The following is a 12,280-nucleotide window of genomic DNA, read 5'->3' as shown; positions in this document are numbered from 1 at the left end:
CTCTTATTACCTAGCATAAGAAATGGCAGAAAGAAAATAAAGTTTTAGGTAATGGAAATGGTTATAAGATTCTATAATATGATCTCATTTTAAAAGAAGATAAAGCCTCTTCTTGTTGATTTACTCACATTTGTATTCATGGTTCTCATTTACTAAACTATTTCTCTAATCATTTTAATAGTCCAAACTGTTTGAATTAATGAGAAAATTTCCTTTATCATATTTAGTTTGACATGCAAGCTACAGTGTAGGCATAATTTAATACAGCCTTAGAAATTGTCACTACTATCCCAGGGCAAGAAAGGATTTATTACACTATAAGAGAAATCTATGATGATATTATCTAAAGATATTACTACGTGTACCCAAGTGTAAAGAAGGTCATAATTTTCTCAGATAGATTGAACTGATGAATATCACTAAGTCAATAAAACAAATTTCATTTTCAGAGACTTCAGGGCTCATTTTTTGGTGGGGAAGAGGGAATACCAACATCAATTTTCCATTTGCCTTGTTATCTCGGTCAGAAAAACTGGTTAACTCCAAAACCATGTGAGTGGTTTTCTAAGCTGTGTAAGTTTGTTCTAAAGATTACTGTTTCTTTCTACTGTCATAAACCTGGGACATCAAGATTGTGTTTCCTGTTCAGAATTAAAGGCTTCTAGTTCGTGGAATTGATTCATGAGGTGCTTTGTTTTTAACGATCCTTCAGGGCAATATTAAACTGTTTGGGGAACAAAATATTTGTCAGACAATACAAGTCTCTCTTTTTAAAATACTCTAGTCAGGAAATTTTCCTTGTAAAAGAAATATCAGTGACAAGTTATATGGTACATGCTGAGTTTCTTTACCAGTTGCTGGCAAATTGTTGTTGACATTTTAGCATTTTGGCCTTTAGTGGAAGTCTTTTGTGCTGCCTTGTTTCAAATATATTTTAAATTTACTTGGTACATGTGTGAAGAGGACGATTTAAAATGTATTAGAAAAATGACTGAGAGAAGGAAGGAAGGTGGGAAGGAAGGAAGGAGAGAGGGGAGGAGGAAGGAGGGAGGGGTGGGAAGAGGGAGGGAGGAAGGAAGGATGGAGGGAAGAAAGGAAAGAAGAAATGAAGGAAGGAAGGAGGGCGGGAAGAAAGGAGGGAAGGAGGGAGGGAGAAAGAGAAAGCCATTGAAATTGATCCAAGATCTGTAGAAACACAGAAAGAACATCACATTTGAAATCAAAAGACTTGAATTTGAGGTCCGTCTCTCCTTATGAAGCACGTCTTTGTCACCTTCTCCATGAGTTCTTCCTTGATAATCACATTTGAATTGCAAATTGTCCCCTCCAAACTTTCCCAGTCCTCCTTCCCAGCTTTAGTTTTCTCCTTAGTGCCTTTCAATGTCTAACATACAATGTGTTACTTTCTTGCCTCCCTCATTAGAATGTAAACTTACTGAGGACATCTGCTTTTGTCTATTTTGTGTACTGTCACGTCCCAGTATCCAGAACAATGTTTGGCACATTGTAGACTTTTGGTAAATGTTTGTTGAATGAATGAAGGAAATAATCTCTATGAGCCTCACTCTTTCCATCTGTGAAGTTATTAGGGTTATGAGGAAGATTAACCAAGACATTCTGTGTAAAAGCACATTAGATAACGCCTGGAATATAATAGGTATTTCATGTGTCCATTCATTTGTGTTTATCATCTGGTACATAGATCTGTCAGTTAGTTGTCTATAGGTAGGGTCTCTCTATGTCCCAGATTACCCAGGACTGTCCCAGTGTATGCCTGTCATCTAGGAATAGTTATTATCAGCAACTTCTTTCACAAGTGTCCTAGTTTGGATGATAAATTATATGATCACCCTGTCTGAAGATAAATCATGCATGTGAATTGTCCTTATGGCAAAAGAGTTTATCTCATACCACAAAACCTGAGTTATAAAAAACAAAACAAAGAAGCCCTTCTAATTTCATTAATGTTCAGGTTAAGAGTAAGATATGAGGATTAGAGGTTATTTGGCAGGAGAGGAAAAGGAAAGACTTCTGACTGTTAGCATAAAGAGGAGTATTAATAATCTTCTAGTATCAAGTAAAGCTTAAGTGGCCAATCTCTGATTTCAGGACGTGTGGGTTCAAATTCCATTTCTACCACTTCTTAGCTGTAACCCTTTGGGCAGTTTCAGACTCTATTTTCTCATCTGTGTAAAAGGGATAGTAATAGTGATATCAAACCCGACGTGAGTTCACTCACTCACTGCGCAGCAAGCCAATCTCTGACACTGGGTGTGGTGGAAGAAAGTAGGAATTGTATTACTGCACAGCACTGAGCAAGAAGAAAGGGCAGGTAATGCTGAAATCCCAAACTCCCTGAAAAGCTAAAAGGAAGGGTTTTTATTTGGCGTTTTAGGTAGGGGAGGAGAGCATATGGCTTTGCTGGTTGACGCTTTCCCACAGGCCTGTGTTTGGCCTTGAGACTACTTGCAGAGAGGAGGGAGCCCATGACATTGCTGGCCAGCAGCTTTCCCACCAGCCTGTAGCTCCTTGGCGGGCAGGAGGAGAGGAGATAATGAATCCAGGGGGTTGTCCTTGGCTGAGTCTGTCTCCATGGAGGATAGTGGATCCTGGAGCCAGGAAGCCAGGAAGTAAGCAGGAAATGAGTGTTTTGGTTTCAACCCCATATATGCTGGGTTTAATGTAAGGAAACTGATATCAGGGCCAGTATCAATAGTACTCATGCACTTCATGTAAGATATTAAAATAAATGTAACCTCTAACACAGTACCTGGCATATAATAAATACTAAATAAGTTCTGACTACTGTTAGCATTATATGATGTAAAGATTTCAGAAGTAGTATTATTGGTTTCTTTTGATCCTAAACAGCAAACCATGGTTCTGTAATGCAACTGATTATTTAAAATATTAAACAGTTGGCTAAAAGTAGATGAAATTGCCCAGCTTCTGTAATGTCTAGTAATCTGTTTCTAACTCCACCTATTTTATATCATTTTTTAATAAAGTTTATTGAATAAGGTACCAGCTCCATAGTATTAATAATTTCTGCTGTTTTTATTTTCTACACAAGATCCTGAACATAGTGGGTAATCAATAAATATTTGAAAAAGCTATAAATGATTATTCTGAGACTTTCAAACAAACTATGATTTTGAGTGTTCGTTTAACAAAACTTCCACTGTATTATTGTTGAATGGCACAGTGAATAATTAGCTAATGATATTAGAGTCTTTACTGTTATGTAGTTTCACCACTTAAAAATTACCAGACCACTCTGTAACTTTTAATAGTAAGTTATTGGGAATTTTTACTTTTGTGCTAATTTACATCTACAAGTGCAGCTATGATTTACAACAATGCCCTGCTCTTAACAAAAAGGAGAAAAGTCCCAGGTACATTAGTTGCTAGAGACAATATTAGAGCCCAGGTCTCCTCATTTCAAGGCCAGAACTGTTTTGGCTTTTTCTTTTAAAGTCTGTCATCTGTCTTTAATCATAGTGACATGACTTGAGAAAATATCCAATTATTTCGTAGTGTCTTCTATAATAAAGTAAGAACTAGTTTAGAATTATTCCATTTCAAATCTCTCTTGATTTTTCACACACTTGTAACAAAGTTTTTAACAAAATATATTTTATAAAGAAAATAATTACTAGTAAGAGCTTGATATTTTATTATTAAAGTATTCTAATGAAAATTTTATTCTAAGGCTATGAGATTAATTTTATAATAAAGCTTATTCTATTGATTTCAGAGGCAGAAATCATACTGTTTTAGTTAAGTGAATTACAGAACTACCATTATTTCCTGGATACTATTTTTATTTTCTGGCTATTCCTAAATAGTTACCAAACTTAACTTGCATGAGGAATGCAACTAACACCTTTTTCTCTTAAGTTTTTCAATTTTTTTTGAAAGGCGTTCTTCAGCCACTATCTGCTAAAATTATGTATTCTATCGTTACTTTCTTTCATTTTTTTATAATCCTGAAAAATGATGTGTTACTTTGGTTTGCTCATGTTCTTTGGAGTTGATATGATTAATCAAAAGTATTGGGGGGCCGGCCTGGTGGTGTAGTGGTTAAGTTCACATGCTCCACTTCAGAGGCCCAGCATTCGCCGGTTCAGATTCTGGGCACGAAACTACACACCGCTCATTAAGCCGTGCTTTGGCAGCATCGCACATAGAAGAACTAGAATGACTTACAGCTAGGATATACAACTATGTGCTGGGGCTTTGGGGAGAAAAAAAATGAGGAAGATTGGCAACAGATGTTACCTCAGGGCCAATCTTCCTCACCAAAAAAAAAAGAAAAGAAAAAGTTTTGGGTCTGTGACTGATTATGGTGTTCCTTGACATATGATTGAGAACCTTCTCTATTGTATCAGAATGAGTTCATCTCTTATACAACTTCTATTATTCTTTTGATTTCTCAAGTATTGTGATTACTCTCAAGATCTATGGGAATTTTAGGAGTAGATACTAGAATGATATTTTTCCGTATTAACTTAACCCCTTAAAAGTTTTTAGTTTAACTATTTTGAATTTTCCAGAAACTATTTTTATAAGAAGTATGATGTCTTTATTTATATAGTTACGTCCATTCTTTAGAACGGGATTAAGATGCTTTCAAGGGAGAAAGCCCATGTCAAACAGTTACTCCTCCTATAATAATTGTAAGTTATAATAAAGCTTAAACTGAACTGGAAACATTCACAGTCTATGGAAATTAACATGAAAAAAATCAGATTTAAAGGGATGTAACATCCCACTTGTTCTTTAACCTGCTATTTGCAGAAAGCTAAGAATTCATCAGATACAAAGAGGGTATTATGCAGAAATACTTACAGAATAAAATCTAGAAAGATCAATTTTCTGTAGATTCACATTAATGGCATACACATAAAAGTCCATTATTCTTAGTAAGCTATTTTCATACATGACATGTAGATTTTATTACCGAAGGTGACATGACAATGAGCCTAATTTCAGGAGATTTACCATCTACCTGAAGAGACAAACTAGATGCATTAAAAGATATTAATCAAAGATAAGAAACACAGATCAGCCTATGTTAAATACAGGACACATACTGTTGACCTGTAGTTTATAAACTTACACTATGCAACAGAGTCACCTAGATATTTTTTTAAATGCATATTCCCAGACCCCATCTGAGTTTATTGACTTAGAAATTCTAGGTGTTACAATCTATAATTAAAAGAAATTTTCTCCAAGTGATTCTAAGGGGGAGCCTCAGTTATATGGATATATGGTTTTAAACCATAAATGTTGCATAAATATGCATAAGTAGTTGGGATACTTGTGGGATGCTTCATGGAGGGAGCAGATTTGAGGTTGTGATCTGAAAAAAGGCAAGGCATTTGGAAAAGAATAATACTGTGAGCACAATTGTAGATGTGGGAATAGAAATTGCACAAATATGATTAGTCTATAATACAGCAAATGATTCCTAAAGCAGAGAGGTGGAAATTAAGGTTGAGGGGGTAGATCGTTGCCAGCCTGGAGATTCTGGAATACTGAGCTTTATCTTGTAGGCAATGGGGAACTCCATAACCAAAGATTTTTGTCTAAGGAGATTATATATGTAAAGCAATTTTGAAAGAATACATATTCAGTGTTAATATATGGGACAGATTGGAAGATTGGGGACAAAGCAAACAGTGACTTGAGGTGACAAGGGTTTGTGTAGAATGCTTCTTGTGCAAATAAAATAAGAGCTGGGAGCCATGATGATAGTAAAGGAAGAATTGACAGCAAAGAGACTGCGATCATAACAATGACTTGGTAAAATACAAAGGGGAAAAAAATTACAAACCTTATGCCTGCATATCTAAAAAGTGACAATCAGAAAATATTTACCAGTTTTCAATTAGAATAGATGAAGATCATCTCTTTAAATAATTCTAAATTATTTAGAACTATTTAGCCAAATATGGCTAAATATTTACTGTATAGAAAATAATATAACTAGTAAATAAATCATGATTTTCAGAAACACAAACACATTCCCTCTCTCACGTGTAATTTTGATACCATAAAATAATTGTATTTTCTTGGTCAAATAAGCATCAACTGATTTGTGTAACAAATTAAATCTAATAATGTACGTGGACCCAAGAGACTTCTCTAATAAAAGACCATTGTACATCGGATATGTTCTTCTTTGCAAAATAGCTTACAAATGAAGACAAACTACATTCAGCTGAAATACAAGGAATCCATTAAAAGGTTATTTTATTAGAAAAATCCAGATTATCAAATATTTTTATTAGTACCATATTGGATGTCCTGTACTCTGCCAAGAAATAGCAGTTATTTCAGTAACACATCAGGTTGATAAGCAATATTGGTATTGTTGATAAACATTTCCAGGCCAGAGCAAATGGAGTAGATGAGTAGGTTGAAAGACTGTAACAAGGATTTAGCTCCACGGTTCAGCATATGTGAGCATAGTAAAGAATCATGAATCAGTTATTTGTTGCAAACTAGATATTAGAACTTTAAAAACTGTCTGCCCAAGCGCAATATTGGTATCATTCATTCTCATTCTCTCCAAGTCAGACTTCAACTTTCTTTATCCATCTTTACTCGCCTGCATCCTTCATTGCCTAAAGCTGTGCCTTAGATCAGCCAGAGATTCTGAACAGTACTGTGTCCAAGTTATGAGCATCAACATATCTGACTCATGTTTTGCACCAACTCTGGATGTTGTGGCTCATGTTCAATTGTAAAAAGTATAGAGAGAAGGTGGCTCACAGCCCAGGGGCAAAAAAAACAGCAAAAAAGACTTTTAGCAAACCTTGTGTCTCTCCTAGTGCTCAATTACCTGTGGCAAAGGAATGCAGTCCCGTGTTATCCAGTGCATGCACAAGATTACAGGAAGACATGGAAATGAATGTTTTTCTTCAGAAAAACCTGCAGCATACAGGCCATGCCACCTTCAGCCCTGCAACGAGAAGATTAATGTAAATACCATAACGTCACCCAGGCTGGGTAAGCAGACCAAAAAGGGGATGATTTTGAGAAACAGAAATGCTCCTGGATTCTTCTATTTTACATATCATTTTAAAGCTTAGTTATAAATCCATACTGATTAGTTTGGTTCTGACTAAATTGGATCTGTTTAACTATAGTTTAGTCCAAATGGTTGGGTGGGTAAAAAATCCTAAAGACTAAACTACTTTGATTCCTGAAACTGTGTACTCAGAGCCAGACCCTGGAACTAGGATGCCACACCACCCAAGGTCATTTTATAAAGAGTTGAAGAATGTAACCACATTTGGGGTCCTACCAGTACCATTGCAGACCTATCAATTAAGGTAATGTCTATGGAAAGGTGAAGTTGTGGTGTCTATACCTTGGATCTCTCCATTGTTAATAGCCTTCCTTGTGATCCTGGCTACAGATTATCCTTTGGAAAGATATAGAGTAAAAAATGGCTTTCAAGAAGAATGGGCACATGGATCTGCACCGTCAAACAAGAAGAACCATTATTTTCATCTTTAAGGATATAATATTAACTACAAATAAATACTAGTTACATGTTTATTTATATAGTTTTTTATGTTATAAAATGCTTTCATATATATTCTCAATTCCTGTTATTCCTCTAATCCATCGTCAAGAAGTAGAGTTCGTATTTTAAGTAGATATAGCTTGCATTTGCATAACAAATATTTATTAATGAATTAGCCTTTATTTCTGTGGCAATCAGTGGCTTTTAACAGCCCTGCTACCTGGCTGTCATTGGATTAATTTATGTTTAGCACCTTCAGTTTTAATCTGTGCGTATAATCTCCAGGGGAACAATTTAATCATACAGAATAGTATTGCCAAAATGCAAGGAGCTAAATTGTCATAGATACTTTCCAGGCATAAGACTCAATCAAATGGAAAAGTTTAGTTCTTCATGGAAATACAAAAATTCTCTTTTTTCACGCCAAATAATTAACATTTCTAAGAAATCATCAGTTCAAGTAGAATTAAGACTAGTTAAAACAAAAAGTTAAGCAATCCTGGAGCAGATGCATTAAATCCATGTATTCAAAAACAACATAATTCCTTTCTGTAACAGTTACTTGGAATCCTTCTTGAAGTATCATGTGGCAGAAAATAATGAATTAAAAGAAGAATTTAATTAAAACTGCATTTTCTCTGTTTATTTGTCCTTGAAGGTATATCCCCAAACACAGAAGCACAGTGATGGGAACATCTAAGCGTTTTAAAAGTAAAATAATGAATCCTATTAGAATGGTGGCAAAAGAAAGAATTGTAGCAGGACTGACTTTTATTACACAGGCCAGAACAATTTATTCCTTCAGAAAAATAGAGGCCAAACCTACGTGACCAGATGTTCTGTACCAAGTTCTAATTTCAAACACTTCATTGCTATAAATTTCAATGACTTTTGGTAATCAGCTTTGTTTTTAAAGATACCTGAAATCACCATGCCCAGACATTCCACCTAGACATGTCTGCTATCTAGGACACAAGGAATGTGAAATAAGTGTGAGCATGTTTTTGTTTTGCTATTTCTTTGCAGTTTCATCCATGACAGTACTTAATTTGCATTTCCATAAAGGTGGACATATTGAACACATTGATTATTCTTTTTTGACCTTCTCAACCAAAAGTCCAAGAGAAGTTTAAATGAAAGCCATAAAATTGAACCTTAAAAGCCATTTGCAGGGGCCAGCCCCAAGGTGTAGTGGGTAAGCTTCAGCGGCCTGGGTTTGCAGGTTCAGATCCTGGGTGCAGACCTACACCACTTGTCAGTCATGCTGTGGCAGTGACCCACATATAAAGTGGAGAAAAATTGGCATAGATGTTAGCTCAGGGCTAATCTTCCTCAGCAAAAAACAGCAACCATTTGCTGTAGAACTCATTGAATTTGGGAAACCTATCTTTAATAAGTCTAAAAAAGTTCCCAAGTAAGACCATTATTCATTCACTTTATTCCTTTATTATGTGCGTGTGTGTGTGTGTGTGGGGGGGGTGGGTTATTTCTTTGTCTTTTAAGTTCCAGAAGGTAATATAAATGAGGCAAAGTGAGCATACAAAATCCTCCCACTTAACTGATTGCTATTGGCTTCTACTCATGACACCTAGGATATCTGCATGTATTGAGTTCCCTGTGTTCTGCTTCACAGCTGCTCTGACTTTCAAGTGCCTGGGAGATCAGTGGCCTGTGTACTGCCGAGTGATACGTGAGAAGAACCTGTGTCAGGACATGCGGTGGTATCAGCGCTGCTGTGAGACGTGCAGGGACTTCTATGCCCAGAAGCTGCAGCAGAAGAGTTGACCTCTAGCACGCTGGCTGGCTCACAGCTCTTTGCAATTCCATTATTTATAAACACACACACTAGCATGTTTTTTCAGACCAAATATTATCAGATTACATATAATTTAATCAAATTAATTTATTTTTTTGCCTGCCAGACATCCAATATGGTGTTTGTTTTGGTTATACAAACATTTTGATTTATACTATATGGCTTCATAAATAATTTTATCTAAGTTGGATCCAGTTTCCAGAATAAAAATAAAAATGGGGTAAAAAAAAAAAACAAGATCATTAGGCTTTAAAAAAAATTTTTTTAAGTTAGGGCTGTCTCTAAGGTGCTACTCTCTCCCCACCAATACCATTGAGTTATCCAGAATGTATACTAATTTAGCGTAATAGTTTAGTTATATATGGAGAGAAATCATTTTTGTTTTTTGGTGTCCTGATGCATACTTAGCCCATTTTCTGTAATCGGCAGGAGATGTGTGAACATAACAAACCTCATAGTGTTGAACAGGTTTTTAGAGAATGTATGATGAATTTGGTTCAGATTTAGAGCTGTCCATAGGAAAAATTCTACTGTAATTATAACCTTATTTTAATAATGGAAAGGAAAAGTCAAAATATGGACTTTGATCATGTTCATGGACATGTACTTGAACACAAGTATTGTAACAATGAGACACTGTAATGATTTACACTGAATCACCATTGCACTGTTGATATAGTGTAGAGAAACCGTTATAGGAATGGTAACATCCTACAAAAATGTGTATTATTTTAACATGTTGTCATTAGATTTTAGATTTTTAAAATATTTTGAACAAAGAAAGCATCGATCCACCCATTTCCTTGTATCTTTTTAGCAGATTTATAAAAGACTATAGTACTTAGCCTCACAAATCATAATGAGAAAATTTACTAAATATTTTTCAGCCTTTTCCCTAGAACAAGGAAAAACAAAAAGCTTATAATGCTGTGGTAGTTTCATTGTGTTTTTTCCTTTTAAAAGTTAAAAAGTTTTACAGTTTTGTGAAACGTTAAAAAACCAGCTTAAATGTTTTCTTGTGAGAAAATATTGTACATGATTCACATGATGTCTTAGATTTTTCAATAAAATATGTGAAACTTCCTGTTGGGAGGCAGTTCTTCGTAGGTCTTGAACATTTCCACACGTCTTGGCACTGTCTGCTCGTGTTGGGGAGTATGTTCTGAGGGCTATTTGTATAGTGAACAGCCTTGGAAGATAAAGGTAGTGTCTGTCTTTGGAGCAAAGGGGAGACATGCTTACTTCTCATTAGAAAAGTTTCAGGGTCCCTAAAGTTGGAGTCCCTCTCCTGTGACACGGCCCACTGCACGTGCAGGTGTCACCTGGCTCTCTTTGTGCCACCCCGTGGGAATTGGGGCTCAGGGAACTGGTGCAAGAACGTGCTGATTCTCCGGGCTTCTGCTATTGCTGTGAGTAACAAAGTCCTTTGTCTTTAACCCAGGAGTCTTATGTCTTCTGCCATGAAAGCGTAGCAGGCTAATTTGATAGATTGCAAGTAGAGTAAAACCTCAATATCTTCACGGTCCTTGACACTTCCCTCAATATTTTTCACCTTCATTTTAATACAGGGGACATTTTCAATCTAGATTGTCACTTACTATGTATATCCTTTAATTGCTGAGATATAAAATTAACCAATATCAACACATCTCACATAAGACAGTAGGAAAATGAGAGAGGGAAAAATTATACAGCAAGAGGAGACAGTCTCAATTCCATCCCTCGATTCCTTTTTTTTTTTATTTTTCCCTTTTTTCCGCAGAGTGCCCCGGTACATAGTTGAGTATTTTTAGTTGTGGGTCCTTCTAGTCGTGGCATGTGGGACACCGCCTCAGCATGGCTTGACGAGTGGTGCCATGTCAGCGCCCAGAATCTGAACCGGCGAAACCCCGGGCCACCAAAGCAGAGAGTGTGAACTTAACCACTCGGCCACAGGGCCAGCCCCCGTCCCTTGATTCTTGAATCCATGAATCTAGGTAGAAATATCACCATATGTTGGCTAATGAATCAGACCATATGCAACATCCTAGAGGACCTCCAAAATGTTTTCACTCAGCTGGTGTCAGAACTGAATATTAAAAAGAAAAGAAGAAAAGACATTGCATCATTCTGTTAGGCCATCTGCTTCAGGGTGATGGAGAACATTTTAATACCAGAGATTTACAGGAGCATGAGTCCATTGCCACATTTTATTTGCTGTTTTTTCAGTTCCCTGAAGAGAAACAGAAGTGTGTGGAATACCATAATAGTGAATGAGGTATTTGATAAGTTCATGGATGGTATTTTGGCAGAAACTGCAGACTGGGAAGGCAAATCTGTAGTCAGGGTAAGTGGCTATTTTTGTGAGAACAAACCCGTGCCTGTTTTGTGATAGAAGTGAGCTAATGTAATCATACTGCAGTCAAGGTGGTGGGCTGGTTCTCCTGTAGACTGATGCCATATTGGGAAACAATAGCTCCTCTGCTGTTCGGTTGAGCCCTCAGCAGTCACTGTAGCTAGATTGGCCTTGGTGAGTGGCGGTTTACGTCATTGAACCCATGCATAATCTCCATTCCTGCCACCTTTGTCTCTTTGTTCCCAGGCCCATTGGGCAAAGACAAAGGTGGCTGATGAAAGAAACTGGCCAACATACACAGGACTTGTCATCTCATCCACCTGATGATGGAGACCGCTCTCCTGAGAGTGCTCTTTGGTGAGCAGTCAAATGGAATATAAGTATATAAGTTATTCAAGGAGGTCTGTCCACATACTTTTCCTCAGAACTCTCTTGTCACCAATTTTCAAATCATGCTTCTTCCAAGTCCTTGCCAATCCAGCCAAAGCAGTTTCATCGTGGTATGATTACATTAGCTCACTTCTATCACAAAACAGGCAGGGATTTGTTCTCACAGAAATAGCCACTTACCCTGACTATGGGTTTG

At 36.6% G+C, this 12,280-nt stretch overlaps 1 protein-coding gene across 1 annotated transcript in view; it reads left to right on the top strand.

Moving 5' to 3' along the window:
- ADAMTS19 (ADAM metallopeptidase with thrombospondin type 1 motif 19) overlaps positions 1-9,333 on the top strand; it is a 236,109-nt gene extending 226,776 nt beyond the window's left edge. Inside the window, exons 22-23 of the mRNA XM_046668387.1 lie at positions 6,843-7,020; positions 9,177-9,333. Coding sequence (XP_046524343.1) covers positions 6,843-7,020; positions 9,177-9,328 — 330 coding nt within the window. The 3' untranslated portion in view covers positions 9,329-9,333. The remainder of the gene's footprint in view (positions 1-6,842; positions 7,021-9,176) is intronic.
- Positions 9,334-12,280: the final 2,947 nt, after the last annotated feature.

This window comes from Equus quagga, chromosome 7 (genome assembly GCF_021613505.1).
Source record: "Equus quagga isolate Etosha38 chromosome 7, UCLA_HA_Equagga_1.0, whole genome shotgun sequence".
NCBI lineage: Eukaryota > Metazoa > Chordata > Mammalia > Perissodactyla > Equidae > Equus > Equus quagga.
This window is presented reverse-complemented; position numbering and strand designations above follow the sequence as displayed.